Raw genomic sequence first — 16,196 nt, 5'->3', positions numbered from 1 at the left:
GACATAAAATAAGCACAGAAAATTCCATCAACTTTTCTGGTAATTGCAGTTAGGACATGCAGGGGGAAACTGAAACCTTTGTGATGGCAAAAGGAAAAATGAAAATAAGTCAGTGAGGAGGCCCACTGAAGTTATGTTCTGGTTTCCATCAGCAGGAGGAGAGATATGAATAGTGTCTTGGTAAAAATACAAGTCATCACATGGGAAATAATTGTGAATCACTATCAACACTTTGGAGAGAAAGATTTGTCTAACAAATCTTACTAGTCTTTTTTTTTTTTAAATGTCTGTTCCAATCTTAAAATGAGATAGCAAAATGAGATAACATATGTGAGAATGATTAGAGCACAGTGAGGTACTGAACAAATTGGTAGACTGCTTTGTCCCAGGTGAAGTGACAAACATATTGCATATGTGAATATATGAATGAATGGATGAACAAATGTATTAATTTCCTTAGTTTGTGCCTCAAATGAATTTGTCACAATAAATATTTTTTTAAAAATATTTTTATTGATTCCAGAGAAAGGACATAGAGAGAGAGAGAGAGAGAGGAGAGAATCATTAGTTGGCTGCCTCCTGCATGCCCCACACTGGGGATGGAGCCCACACCCAGGGCATGTGCCCTGACCGGGAATCGAACTGTGACCTCCAGGTTCCTAGGTCGAGGCTCAACCCCTGAGCCACGCTAGCCGTGCAATAAACATTTTTAACAATATAATCTCAAACTCTTACTTTTGAGTTTATATTATAGTTTCATTAATTCATATTTTAATTTTTCCAATAATGTTAAAAAGAGAATTCCTTGTAGATTAAGGTGCTTCAAGGACCAGCAACAGCAACATCACCTGAAAACTTGTTAAAAATGCACAATCTTGGTCCTCACTCTTATCTACAGAATCAGAATCTGCAATTTAACAAGAGCCCAGCTGATTGCTAAAAGCACATTAAAGTTTCAGAAGCACTTATATAGTTGAAATAATTATATTAAAAATTATAAATCCATACTCCTTTGTTGAGCAATATTTTCAATATCTTCTTTCACTATTTTTCTATCCACTGAGATGGGCCAAACATTTTAACTGTTTTCTTAGAAGCTCCATAAATGGTACTGGTGATGTCTCATTCAGTCCTCAAATGTTGATGTCATCTCTCATGGGTGATTAATGGGATAGCAAGATTGTCATACAAGAATATATTATAGTGCCGAAACCGGATTGGCTCAGTGGATAGAGCGTCGGCCTGCGGACTGAAGGGTCCCGGGTTCGATTCCGGTCAAGGGCATGTACCTTGGTTGCGGGCACATCCCCAGTAGGGAGTGTGCAGGAGGCAGCTGATCGATGTTTCTCTCTCATCGATGTTTCTAGCTCTCTATCCCTCTCCCTTCCTCTCTGTAAAATATCAATAAAATATATTTATAAAAAAAATATATTATAGAGACAATATGAGAGTACTGACAATTAATTACTGACCTAATAAGCAGTGGTTATTAACATATAGTAATTTGATCAGGTTCAAATGGATATGGTTGGCCATGACAATTTTTTTGTGTAAATGTGCAGTAAGTATGTGGGCACTCTTTGTTCCAATAATCTTACCTAATAATAGACAAACATGTAAATTGACAGTACCTCCACTATGCCCACAGCCAATCAGAATGACTATGCAAATTAACCCAACAAAGATGGTGGGTTAATTTGCATATGTAGGTGTGGAGTGGCCGGGAGGGGCTGGACATCTACTATGAGGGGGAGGGGGGGCAGCAGAGGGAGCTACAGGAGCAGTGCTTCAGACAGAAGTGGGGACTTGCCGGCTCCCAGGAGGCTGGGAGTGAAGCCAGGGGAAGGAAGGCCTATTCTTGCACTAATATCATGCAACAGGCCTCTAGTATAAAAAATGTGACTCATAGCTTAAATTATAAACAGAAAAGCCAAATCTCCATGATTCATAGAAATGAGAGTAGAAAGTAGCATTTCTTTTGGAACTATGCCTTTTCACAAAGGTAAATAATGATAGTTACAAAATTAAGTTTAATAATGCATTCATCCATCTAACAGTTCACAACACTGTTCACTACTATGTTCACAACACTGTTTTAGATACCAGGAAAATATCAGTGAACAGACTAACTCGCTCTCTTATTGAACTTGCATTCTGAGTTGGGCATGGAAGGGAGACAGACATGTGTATCATCAGATGGCATTACATGATAAAAAGGAAAAAAGGCAGGAAACAGATTAAGAAAAGGAAATGTGTGTGTTATTGTGTGTACGTGGTTGGATAGCAACGGCTTCTCTGAAGGAGAGCCCTAAATGAAGGGAGAAAACAGCCATGTATATAGTTGTGGTAAAGGATAACAAATAGGAAGGTCCTAAGGTGGGAAAGGTCCAAAAAAATGCTACTTCCATGTTTGAGAAACAGTGTGGCCAATCTGACAAGGGGTAAGATAATGACATTTGAATTTATGACTAAAAAATGATTCAAATAAAATTAATAGGCTGGCTCAACAGGAGCACATTTAATGAAAGTTGACATTTTTATAATCTTAATTCTGGTATTTCTGACTGAGAAAATGCTTGCATTTTTACTGTGCCTTGCTATGTTTGATTGATAATTAAGTGATGCCACTTATTCATTCAAGAAATATTTACCATGAGTGAAACTAGTATGTGCCAGAAACTGTGCCAGAGGTCATATAATGACACAATCAAGTTGAGAGTGAGCTTTTACTGCCATATGAATGAATATAAATTTCAGTGTCAACAGTCCCCATTCATACTAGAGACAATTTAAACAGTCTTCCAATCACTGTATTTAATAGTTGTCCTTGGTTTGTGATGACCTCTGTGAGTTTCTTTATCTGCTTTGTAAGTATTTAATCAGAAAGACTGAATGAAAGGTTAACATATTGTATTGGATATTTTGCATCCAGCCATGCAGCCTCTTCATTATGTTACTACTAGAGGCCTGGTGCACAAAATTCATGCATGATGGGGGAGATGTCGCTCAGCCCAGCCTGCATTCTTTTGCAATCCAGGACCTCTCTGGGGATGTCTGACTGCCAGTTTAGGCCTGATCCTGCCAAAACCAGCAGTTGGACATCCCTCTCACAATCTGGGACTGCTGGCTCCTAACCGCTTGTCTGCCTGCCTGCCTGATCACCCCTAACCACTCTGCCTGCCTGCCTGATTACCCCCAACTGCTTACCTGCATGCCTGATCACCCCTAACCACTCGCTTGCCTGCCTCATCACCCCTAACTGCTTACCTGCATGCCTGATAACCCCTAACTACTCGCTTGCCTGCCTGATTGTCCCTAACCACTCTACCCATTGTCTTTGGTTTCTTCCCTGGCCCAAGATATCAGTATACCAATTGGTGGGAGTGGATCATGCTGTAGAGAAGAGAATGGATACATTTGTTTTAAGAGGAAAAACTTTTAAAAATATGTTTTTAATTTATAGAGGGTGTTTATTAAAGTTGGTGACAGTGAAACAAGGAAAGGCCTAGGAGAGAAGAAGCAATGGGAGAGAGACTAGGCAGGGAAGTGAGCCTAGGCTGAGCTGTTTGGCTCACTAAGAAGTCAGAGAAAAGGGGGCCTTGGAGACAGGTTCAGGGGGTTAGCCTGAGATGAGCTGCTTCTGCCCATTGCTCTCCTGGTTGCAAGCCTTGTGCAGTCTTTTAGAGTTTAGGAGATGCATGCCTTTGGGGAAATAAGAAGGGAGGGAAAGGTATGAGAGTGCTCTTCTGATGGAGAGCACATGCTGGGACCTTTGTTTGAGGGGTTTTAAAGGCTGGGAGTTTTGGGGAGATCTTAGGGGAGGATCTCAATAGAATATTCATGTTTTATGCTGATGTGGTAAAATGAGATTTATTTCCTTAACTTCATGTGTCCTCAGGTGTGGTTTGCACAATTGTCACTAATTGGAATTCTATTATCTACTGGTATCTCCCTGAGTAGGGTGTTTTAAGGTATTTATCATCTGGTTGGGGCGAATATAAACCATTTGTTCTTAAGTGTGCTTAGTTATCGAAGATAGGATTTTGCGATTTACTAGATAGCTGTAAACTTCTTGGCCATTTAACTATCTGTCTCAGTTTCCCTATTCCACTTGTCCTGGCTTACTAACCTGTCTCATTTCCTCCCCACCCCCGACTTCCATCCCTGACATCATTTAGGGGTGATGAGGAAGGATGGTCTGTCTTCAGTAACTGCTTCCTGCTGACAAGGGTCATGGTCCCTGTCTGATCAAAGGGAGACAAGGGAATAGAATTTGAGACTGGAACAGAGAGGCTGTTAACTGATTCTTCCAAAGTAGGGATGGGCCAGAATCCCTGAAGTATCATCATCTTGATATGGAATTGTTGTATTCTAGAGGTGACAAATTTGACAAGAAGGTTAAAAAGGCATGGCGTAAAAATGCGAAGGAGAATTATAATAACTAAAGGTCTGAGGAAAGATAGGAACCAGGTCATAGAGGGTGGGGCAGACTTTCTAGTGCCCCAGATTAAGTTGGTGGAGGGGCTTCTCTGGATGAAGGTGTGTCACCTGACTGAAGCACTTTTGTTTACTTAATTCAAATTAGGCTAAGGGATACATTCTAAGATCTCCCTTCTGAAGCAGCTTCTTTCTACCTGAATCTCTTGGGCAGGAAAGAAGAAGCAGTTTCAAAGTGGCAGAACCTTGGTCCCTTTAATCTCTCCTTTTAAATAATAAAGGTTGACATTCTGGAAGCAGAGTTGATGGATTGCTTCATATTTCATTGACTCAATTAAGTAATCATGAAAATAAGTCAGTTCAGTTAAATTATTGAGTCTCACTTCAGGAGACAGTGATGCAGATGGGCTTCCAGAGTGAGACCTATATTGTGTATGCAAAGTAATTAGGTAAATAAGGTGCATGTCTATGAGAACAGAGAAATCCCACAAAGGTTAATGAACACAGCAAATTATAAACTATTTTTTGAGTTTCTTAAACTGTCAGTTGAAGAGACTTTCAGATGCAAGCAGTTTGCTGGAATGAAATCAAGTAGTGACAATCTGATAGATCCTCTTTGTCTGGAGTTTAATATCTCTGGTGATGTCATTGGGTGCACAAGTAAATTCTCTATGGATTATACTCCATCAGTAGTTCTCAATAATTCAAGTCAAATATGGGAGAAAAATAAAACATTCTTTTGTAAGAAAATTAGAAAAATCAGGATCCAATTCAGTTTATACGTGAAAAATAAAAATTTGAAGAGTTAACTGAATTAGAGCCTAATATCCATACTATGTACCAGTATTATAGATTCTATCAAAACACAATTTTTCCCTAAAATCACCCTTATTTTGTTTTGTTTTGTTAATTCTCACTCAAGGATATTTTTTCCATTGATTTTTAGAGAGTGGAAGGGAGAGAGGGAAGAAGAGAAAGAGAGAGAGAAACATCGATGTGAGAGAGAGACATCAATTACTTGCCTCCTGCACATGCGCCCTGACCTGGGCCTGGGAACAAACCTTCAACCTAGGTATGTGTCCTTGACTGGGAATGGAAGGTGCACAGACTGACATCCTGACCACTGAGTACAACCGGCCAGAGCTAACACCCTCATTTTTATCAAAGATAGCTAAATCAAGACTATTTACTGCATTAAGTCCAGTTTCAATTTGGCCTGATTATTTGTATAAACACAACAAGAATAGTAATTGATTAATATAGGCTTTTAAAAATCTGCTTTGCTGGAATCTCATAAGGAATCCCCAGATTGAGTTTAATAGCCCACAGGGTGAAGAAGCCAAGCCACACAGTTGCCATCAGGCTTTTCCTGCAATACCTATATATTTGGGTGGATTCCTCAAGTTTGAGGTTCCCAAAATGTCTTCAGGTTCTTTCTTTGCCATCTCCCAGGAAACAATACTTTATTCTTTTTCTGGAAAGACTGCCAGAGCCATATGAATAAGCCAGCTATATTAGGCTGCTTCTCCAAGGGGCTCTTATTGTCTTCAAAGTAAAGCTTTTTGGTGGCATCCAGAGTCTAGGCATGTGTCTCTCCATCATGATATTCCACTCAAAGTCTTGGTTAATAAAACCACAATTGGAAACTGGTTTTATGTGTCCTCCTTATCAGTATTATAAGATCAATGTTCAGTGTACTATGGTTTCCAAAAATGCTTTACATGTGCCTTCATACAGAATATTTACCTTAAAATAGGTATTAATACTTCTCATTTGAGTCTCAAATTTATGTTGAATTAATGGTTAAAATAACCTCAATGTTAATTTTCATCCTTACCATGAAGTAGCCAGATCTTATTCCATGTCCCTGATGCTGAATTCTAATAGAGAAGGTCTAAGAACTTGGTTCTAGGGCACATAGCCAGGCTGAAAACCCAAGCCTTTGGACTTTAAATTCATTACCCAGCCCATTATTATGTACATCTTTGAGAAAACATTATTTAACTTATCTATTTATACATAACATATGATTCCAAAACTTTGCTGCTGATCACATACTTTATCATTACATCGTGATTCTGTAGTGAAGAATATGGGCAGGGTTGTTCTGTGATTTGATATGGCTGGGGTCACTCATTGGACTGTACTCAGAAGAAAGCTATACTTGTAAGATAGCAGTTTAATCTTCCTGAGTCACTTTCAGCATGGACTCTCATCATTCAGTAGTTGAGGCTGGCCTTCCTCACATCATGGCAGCTGGGTTCTGAGAGAGAGTGTCTAAATGCTGCCTGCTATCTTATAGCCTACAAATGCAACTGGTGCATTGTCATATTCTATTGGTAAAAACAAATCACTAGGGCCGTTCATATTCACAAGGATGGGACATAGACTCCATCGCTTGATGGGAAGAGTGACAAAGAATTTGTGGCTATCTTGAATCACCCCACATATTAAAATAATGGAAATACAAACAAATGAATACCAAGATACATTTACCAGCTCAGTTTCCAAAGATGGCTCTCACTTCACTTAGCCATTTTCACTTTGAGTTACCTATATAAAACTTTCTAAAAATTGGGATGAGTGAACTGCAATAAATCAGAGAAAGAATAACATCATAGATGGTTGATTGTGGACTCTACTTACCTTCTTAATGTCCAACAGATGCCAATCAATGTGAATACACCATAAATTATTAATGTCAACACTGTTACCTAGTTACAAATTTAATAATAGTAAGTAAAGTTGCTTTTACCGAAGTAATAATAATAGACATCTTTCAAATTTTCAGTTTACATAAAGTTCTAATGGATCTCCAGAATCAGCAACTAAAAGAGTTAAATGACTGGCTTACAAAAACAGAAGAGAGAACAAAGAAAATGGAGACAGAGACTCTTGGACCTGATCTTGAGGACCTAAAACGCCAAGTACAACAACATAAGGTTAGTATATGTTATGCTATTTACTTTCTACTGGAAAACTACCTCTTTATGTATAGGTATATCAGGTACACATGTATATACATTGTTTATTACAGATAGGAAATAATTAAAACTTCAATCAAGAAGAGTTTTAAAATAATTTTTGCCTAATATTTTTTGAAATGTTTATTTTTTTTCAAATACAGTATAACTTGGTTTTTCATATTTGAGAAGAAAATTAAAGAATATTCCTGGAAGAGAACAATGTGTATATATAATTTCCTGGCAGAGAGTCCCTGAAGGGATTACCTGCAATGCAAATTTAAGTAATAAGACAAGATTGTTTTTTTTTAACATTTTTTCCCTTCAATTTATAATTTCTTGGATCAGGCCAAGTTTGATGTAAAAGTGAACCTTTATAACATTACTTTCCTATGAAACACAACATCTAATATTTCTTGCTTATCTTTCACCAGTTTATTTGTATATTTTCAACTGTGCTCCCTGCTTGCCAAAAATAATTTATTGTTTCTGTGGTTTTCTATAAGAATGTTTCTGATCTGAAATTTTGAGGGTGCTTCTTCTATAATCATTAACTCTGGGCCTTGTCCAGTCCATCAGGACACATACATACAGAAGAACCTTCATGATTGGCCCAGGATTTAGTTTGCAAGGTTTAGCAAAAAATATATATATATATATATATGGGAAAGTGTAGTTACATTTGAATTTCAGATAAACAATAAAGATGTTTTTAGTTAAGTATGTGTCAGATTATTAATTCTTTATTTAAAATTCAAAATTTACTGGGCATCCTGAGTTTTATCTGACAACTTTACTTGTGATCCGTGTTTCTTAGATTTATGGCCTTTAAAGGAAATATCTTCTATTTCAACTAAAACCTCCTAAGTCTGCATTTCACCCAACTTCATTGTCTCCTTTTATAACATTGTCAGAACTAGCTTCACAGTTCTTCTGTGCAGATAAAAGATACATTTCTTTCCAAGTCCCACGCTCTTTTCTAATGAGCTTTGGGTTTCAATGACACATGAGACAGGTCCTTGCTAATACTGCCCCCAAAGCTGTTTTTTTTGGCCACAGAAGTTTAAGATCAAGCAGTTTAAGGAGAGCTATAGCTCTGGTGATCCCCATCTACTACTCTAACAGGAAGAAAAGTATCAACTGTATTTTAATTTTTATTTAAAGTTGTGACTAGGATTGGTTAAATTGTCACATAGATTTTAATTGAGCATCTGAAGGAGATATATGTACTACTATGTGTAATACTTTAAACAATAAAATAAATAAATAAATAAATAAATAAGTTAGATACACATGATCTCACTCATTTATGGAATATAATGAACAACATAAACTGATGAACAAAAACAGATCCAGAGACAGAGAAACATCGACAGACCTTCAAACCTCAGAGGGAAGGTAGGGGAAGGTGGGGGTAAGGGGGAGAGATCAACCAAAGGACTTATATATGCATGCATATAAGCCTAACCAATGGACACAGACACCAGGGGGGGTGAGGGCATGAGTGGGGAGGTTGGGGAGGGGGTAATGGAGGAATAAGGACATATATGTAATACCTTAATCAATAAAGAAATTAAAAAAAAAGAAGATAGATACAGTGCTAGATCTTGAATTGGACATCTTCTCTTGCGTGGACCCTGCATTCTTCTGGTAGACTCTGATCCTGCAGTTTTCCCTTTGGACTTCACTGGCACTTGCATGCAGACAGTTTTTGTATACACCAGTGGCTTCTCTAAGGGCACTTGCTGGCTGCGGGAGAGTCTCAGCCAGTTTGAGGCTAGGCAGGAAATGGAGTTAGTGTTGTCAGAGCTGCCGTTAACAACAAGAGATGGGAGATGATGGATAAACACCCCAGAATCCTTGCCAAAGTGCCTCTCAATTCCCACAATCTCTCAGAAGTTTCCCAGCAAGACTGGATCCCAGATGTTCATGGGGTAACCTGTCTCACATTTCCACCCTCTCATATTGTCCCCTGAGATCACTTTGTGAATAAACTATTTGCACCTAAGTCCTTGACTCAGCGCCTATTTAGGGAGGAACCTATGGCAGTCTTCCCATTCTGGAAGCCATAATACTATCCCAGCCTTACCACTAAATAAAAGTGTGCTTTTTAGAAATGACTTAATCTCTCAGGTTCTCCATCTCTTCACTTTGGAAAGAAAAGTGAGCCAGTTGACTTCTGGTGTTTCTCCCAGTCATAATTTTAATGTTTCCATTAGCTTGGGACTGTTAGGCATTTCAGGAAAGGGCAAGACTAAGGCCAGTATCATTGAATATCAGGAGGAAGGGTGTTGGCACTGGATGCCTGGAGTCTAAGAATGAAACTAGTAAGAAAGACTCTAAAAGAGACATGACAGAGGAATGGCATGACTTAGGGCAATTATGGAGAAAAATTTTAGCTTGAAACTGAACAGACTCTATTAAAGTTAGGGCCATCCAGGTTCTTCAAATCTGACAATTACCTGAAATGATTTGTACTTTCCTCTGGAATATATAGAATGAATAGAATGGACAATATTTGACTGATACTGTCATAAAATTTGAATAGATTCTATTATTTGAAAATTTGCCATTTCTGATAGTATGAAATCACTTTGAAGAGGATAATTTGAAACAGAAAGCAACAGAATGATATGCAAGTTGACTGTATAATCTTGTACACCCAGGACTTATTCATTTAAGAGCATAAAAAGAAGCAGAAGGAATAGGTTTGCTGGTTCAGAAATTGAGGCCAACTTTCACCTTTAACTGTTTACTCATAAACCCCACTTCAGGATTGATTATTTTTCATAAAATTAAGACAATGAAAAAACACAGCCAAGAGAAAGCCTGCCAATTGATAATACTCTTTGTGTTACTGGAATTAATTATAGTGAGAAGAAAAATATTTAGCAATCAATTTATAAAGGTGTTAAATGTATTTAAATGTGAAATATGTATAGTTTCTTAAAGTTTACACTATAAGTAGTGAACTTTTTGTTAGTCTTGCCATGATTTATAAAACAAGATAAATTTTCTTTCTTAAGGTAACTGATTTTAATATACAGCCTTATTAAAATAGGTATTGATCTACTTTTCAGCTTTTATTCCCAAGAATTTTAAGTGAATAAAAAAAAAATATTTCCTTCTGACAACAAAATGCATCAGTAACTTTGGAGTAGTCAAGAAAGCCACCCCACTCTGCTGCATGACCACACTTCTCACCTAATATAGCATTTAGGGTGTTTTTATAGCTTTATGTAGTTTGATATTAATCCTTGCATCATCCTCATTTTTTCCCCTAAGAGATGATTACAGATGACAAAAGTAAAGAAAAAAATACAAGTTCGTTCCTGGGAAAAAATTAAATTCTGCTCAGATCAGAGGGTTCACATAGGTGTGTTCTCTCTCTCTCTCTCTCTCTCTCTCTCTCTCTCTCTCTCTCAATAAAAATGTTTGCAAATTTCAGAAGTATACCATGAATATTACAGATATGCTTCTCTATGTTCTGTGATAAGATCCATTGCTGTCTTAATATCAACAGCATTTTATTCTAAGGCAGGCTAGAAATTGAACCACTGGGAAATGCCATGAAGATAAATCACTTTTACTGAATTTGCCAATTAGGAAAGGTAAAGCAATCAATCCTATATTGGTAGTTACTATTAAATCTAGCCAAACTGATAACTCTGGGTAACTAGAAAAAGTTCCAATTTTCTGAAAAATTTGGAAGAAGCCATTCATTCTTCATAGCTGTTGCTTTGGGGACAGAATTTAAAGCTTTACCTAGATTTGAGTCACTCAAAAGTGATTCTCTGGAGAGTGAACAAATTGAGCCTCTTGTTCCCTTTGTGAAAGAACATGTTAGAAATAATTGGTTGGTTATTTCTGTCTTAAAAGACAGACTTTATTAGTTATGTTGATAAGAAATGAAAGGATTTCCCTTGAAGTGACAACATTATTGAGCAAAAGTCTATTGTGGGCTTGAACATTCATTAATGAAAATGAAGTTTGCTATTTTGGAGGGTATTTTAATAAAAAAATATTTGACTGAGGAATCATTTGTCTCATATCACAGTCTGACTGAAATGATGTTTAAAGCTTAGTTTACTAGCTGTGTTTCCAGTTCTTTTGAGAGATTTAGATTTTTTACTTAGCTCCATTAGCTTAATAACAGCATCAGCAAAGTCCTTACCATGCAGGCTATTAGAATTTTCAGATATAAATGGACACGTGCACTATATTCTTTCTAACTTCAGTTGATGGTCTATGTAAAATACTGATTAATACAAATTAAATTACTTCTTAGAAGTTCAGTCACCTATCCTTTCCTTGAAGTTTAGTTAATCTCAAAGATTTGAGTTGCTAAGACTGAAATATCCTCTTCTGCTGACTTTTAAAATGATCTAGATTTTCATGTAATGGGGAGAGTTTAGATGTAATCCCGCTAAAGGATTTGACATTTCATTTAATCCCATTGCATTCTATTCTATATCACTGAACCAATTATTATAAAAGCACAATGGGGCTTTGAAGAATACAGGTCTACCATATATGGAATCTTCGTCAAGAAGCTCACATTCTAATGCTTTCATTAAAGACACAAAAAACAAGTGATTATACAAGGCTGAATGTAGTAAATGGCTTGAGAATGTGTTGAAAGTAGTGATTTCTTTGGACAAAGGAAATGAAGTGAGGAAATGCTGTTATATCATTTGCCTAAGTCAGTGGTCGGCAAACCGTGGCTCGTGAGCCACACACGGCTCTTTGGCCCTTTGAGTGTGGCTCTTCCACAAAATACCATGGCCTGGGCAAGTCTATTTTGAAGAAGTGGTGTTAGAATAAGTTTAAGTTTAAAAAATTTGGCTCTCAAAAGACATTTCAATCATTGTACTGTTGATATTTGGCTCTGTTGACTAATGAGTTTGCCGACCACTGGTCTAAGTCATGTGTTGTACTATGCTTAGTGATAGAGGTCCACAGTCTCATCGCGGAGGGTCCTGAACTCAAGATTCAGGCATTTGGAGTTACTCTGTAATAGGGGCCCATTATTGGTAAGACATTAAACTGAAGAGAGTAGTGATTTAGGAAAATTTATCTTAATCTTTAGGAAGATATATCTTGCAAGATAAATAAGAACACAGATGAACAGGAGGCCAGAAGACATGTTAGGAAGATATTGTAGAAAGTACAAACATCCTGAATGAAGGCAGTGTCACTGAAAATTGTTAATGGTATAAGGCACATTTTAGAAATCAACAACAGAACCAATAGGACTAGATTTAGGGAATGAACAAAGAGCTTAAAGTAGTAGACTTCTGAGACTGGGCAATTGGGAAACTAAAGTTGGTTTTTAAAAATATAGGCAAAACTCATATATGAAAAATTCATAGCTAACATTATACTGAATAGAGGAAAACTAAAATAATTTCCCTTAAGATCAGGAATAAGACAGGGATGTCCACTTTCACCATTCTTATTCAACAGTACCAGAAATCTTAGCCACAGCAATCAGACAAGAAGAAGAAATAAAAGTCATCCAAATTGGAAAGGAAGAAGTAAAACTGTCATTATTTGCAAATGACATGATACCATATATAGATAACCCAAATATTCCACATACAAAAACTACTAGAACTGATAAATTCAGTAAAATAGCAGTATACAAAATAAATATCCAAAAATTGGTTGCATTTTTATACACCAATAATGAACTATCAAAAAGGAAAAATAAGAAAACAATTCCACTTACAATTGCATCAAAAAATACCTAGGAATAAATTTAACTAAGGAAGTAAAAGGCATGTACTCAGAAAATTATAAGAAACTGAGGAAAGAAATTGAGAAAGATACAAATAAGTGGAAGCATATATCTTGCTCATGGATAGGAAAATTTCCATATTACTCAAAGCAATCTATAGATTCAATGCAATTGATATAAAAATACCAATGATATATTTCACAGAATTAGAAATTATAAGTCAATACTTTTAATAATTACAGTAATCATTTTAATAATTATAATAATCCAAAAATATATATGTAACAACAAAAGACCCTGAAGAGCCTTAGAAATATTGAGAAAGAAGGACAAAGTTGAAGGAATCATACTACCTGATATCAAACTATAATACAAGGCCATAATCAAAACAGCATGGTACTGGCATAAAAACAAACAGAATAGAGAGCCCAGAAATAAACCCACACCTATATGAACAATTAATGTTTGATAAAGGAGGCAAGAACATACAATGGAGTAAAGACAGTCTCTTCAATAAATGGTGTTCAGAAAATTGGACAGATGTATCCAAAAAATGAAACTAAATCACCAACTTACACCATATACAAGAATAAAGTCAACATGGATTAAAGACTTAAATATAAGACTTAAAACCATATAACTCCTAAAAGAAAGTATAGGCAGCGAAATATTGGACATTTCTCATAGCAATATATATATTTATATATCTCCTAGGGCAAGGGATACAAAAGAAAAAATAAACAAATGGCCCTACATCAAAGTAAAAAGTTTATTTTTCATACTTAATTGTTCCTGTAATGCTTCTTTATTAGCATTTTGTGGGCCCTGGGGAGGGTAAAAATGTAAGACAAAGGATCCTATCTCTCACTTATTGGGTTAGTAGCATGTAAAGTATTTATATTTTCCTGAACCAATAGCAATTAATTTTGTTTCCTTGAACAGATAATACATTAATTATGAAAATGAATTATATAAGTTGATAAACATATTAGAATGAATTTTAGGGGAAAATTCTTCATAAGAAAGTTATAACAGATATGATAATGTGAATTTCAAGATCATTAATATTCTTAAAAAATACATTCATGTGTCTTATATAACAAAATATATGGCCATACATCCAATCTCATGTTAAAAGTAAGGTTTAAGATGGCACTGTGTCTCTTTCTAAAGGATCTAACATTGTGAACTATAGTATGCTATTATTTTATGTTTAATATTTCTGTTGTGAACAGAATGATTTCTAATGGTACAATTTGTAGTACTTTCTTATTTAACAACTACATTTTTCAGAGATAATTTATACTTATTAACATTTTATATTCCATAAACAATTAAAGATTTAGGTCATAGCTACTGAGAATGGGAAAGCTACTAAATCAGGTATTTTTACATGATATTCTATAGTTTCAGCACACTGAGAACATTTAGTAATTAAAAGATATGTAATATGATTATCAAAAGTATTGGGAATAAATGCTGATGCCCAGAGGGGCTATTTCCATGGACTGCAGTGTAGGAATGAATGATAACTTGATGCTGTCAGAAATGGAAGAAAATAAGCATTTCACATCATCTACCTACCAACTCTCCTAAACATTTTGTTGGCTGATTCTAATATATTATCTCATTTAACTCCAATACTAAACCTGTCTTATATGGATTTTAATCCCTAATTTTGCAGATAAGTAAGTTCAGAGAGGTTAAGGAGTTGCCCAAGGTGACTTGAATATTATTGATAGACTTGGGCTTTGAACCCAGATTCTTTCCCTCTATTTACAGATTCCAGTGAAGCTTGCCTCTAGCAGAGATGCTAGAGGCTGGAGCAAATGTAGAGAGTAGCAAAGAGACTGGGCAAATGTTGCACTTGGTTCCCCAGGCTTGGGAATATCTAGATAGATGGGACAGAAAGACAGAATGCATTTACCTCTTCAAACTCAGAGTCTGCAATGGGGAAAGAGAGCACACAGATGGTGGCTGTGTATGAAATGCTCAGAATCAAAATTCTTAAGGAAATTATTTTTCAACACTTATCCTGTAACTCTTTCTTTAAAACCAGGGGGATAGGGGGAATAGAAAGGAAACATAGAAGAAAATAGGCTTATGATGGGAATGGTGATAATGTTTGAGCAGGAGGATAATCAGTAGGATTGAATATCACATCTATATACTGTTAGCCAATCACTTCATATGACATTCTGTGCTGTACCTGAAACCCTCACCCCAACCATCTCTCCCAGTAAGCCTGTTCTCTTCTTTTTCACCAATCATTATCAGTCTAAAGGAATTTTGTAATTATTTATTAGATTTTCTTGCTGTTCACTGTTAACTTCTGATTTCAGTGGTGTATCTATACATGGGATGCATGGATGTATGCATTCATGGAGTATAGAGAGAAGAGGAAAGACAGGAGAATTGAGGTCTATTATTTAGTGACCAGGGGCCCAGTGCATGAATTCATGCACCTTTGGTAGGCACAGGGGTGGGTCTCTGCCCATCCTCTGTGCCCCGCCCAGCCCCTCCCACTGCCATGGCCCACAGTCTCCTGTCTGCCAGCAGCCCTGCTCCTGCTGCTGCTGCTCCCACTCACTGATGGCGCTGCCTGCCCCACTCGCACCTGCTGACAGCACAGAGCAATTGGTGCCAGCACCAGCAGTGGATACAAGTGGGGCCAGCGCCATCAATGGGTGTGAGCAGTGGCTGCTGCCCCGATCACCCCTCAGGAGCAGGGGGTGGTGGAGAAGCACTCAGGGGCCATCAGGGCTGGCAGGTGCCACTCGCACCCACTGATGGCCCCGAGTGATTGGGACCAGTGCCGGGCACCAGCAATGGGTGTGAGTGGCAGCTCAGGAGCTGGTTGTGGGTGCGATCAGGGCTGGCATTGGCAGTGGGTGCAAGTGGCGGCTCTCATGCTGGCAGCAGGTGTGAGCGCCGAGCAGGACTGTAGCACACGGAAGCAAAGATTTTTCAGTAACCACCAGAAGCTCGCCCCGATGACAGCAAGATGACAGTGACTGGCGCCCCGCCTTGGTCTGGTGCCCCTGCTCACCTGCTCC

General features: G+C 37.3%; 1 protein-coding gene across 1 annotated transcript in view; it reads left to right on the top strand.

Annotated features, from left to right (window-relative positions):
- Positions 1-16,196, top strand: part of DMD (dystrophin) — a 2,407,712-nt gene that overhangs the window by 678,833 nt on the left and 1,712,683 nt on the right. The window contains 1 exon segment of the mRNA XM_080651877.1: positions 7,229-7,379. Coding sequence (XP_080508003.1) covers positions 7,229-7,379 — 151 coding nt within the window.

This window comes from Plecotus auritus (assembly GCF_963455305.1).
Source record: "Plecotus auritus genome assembly, chromosome: X".
Classification (NCBI taxonomy): domain Eukaryota; kingdom Metazoa; phylum Chordata; class Mammalia; order Chiroptera; family Vespertilionidae; genus Plecotus; species Plecotus auritus.
The sequence above is the reverse complement of the archived record's forward strand: the minus strand, read 5'-3'. Positions and strand labels throughout refer to the sequence as shown.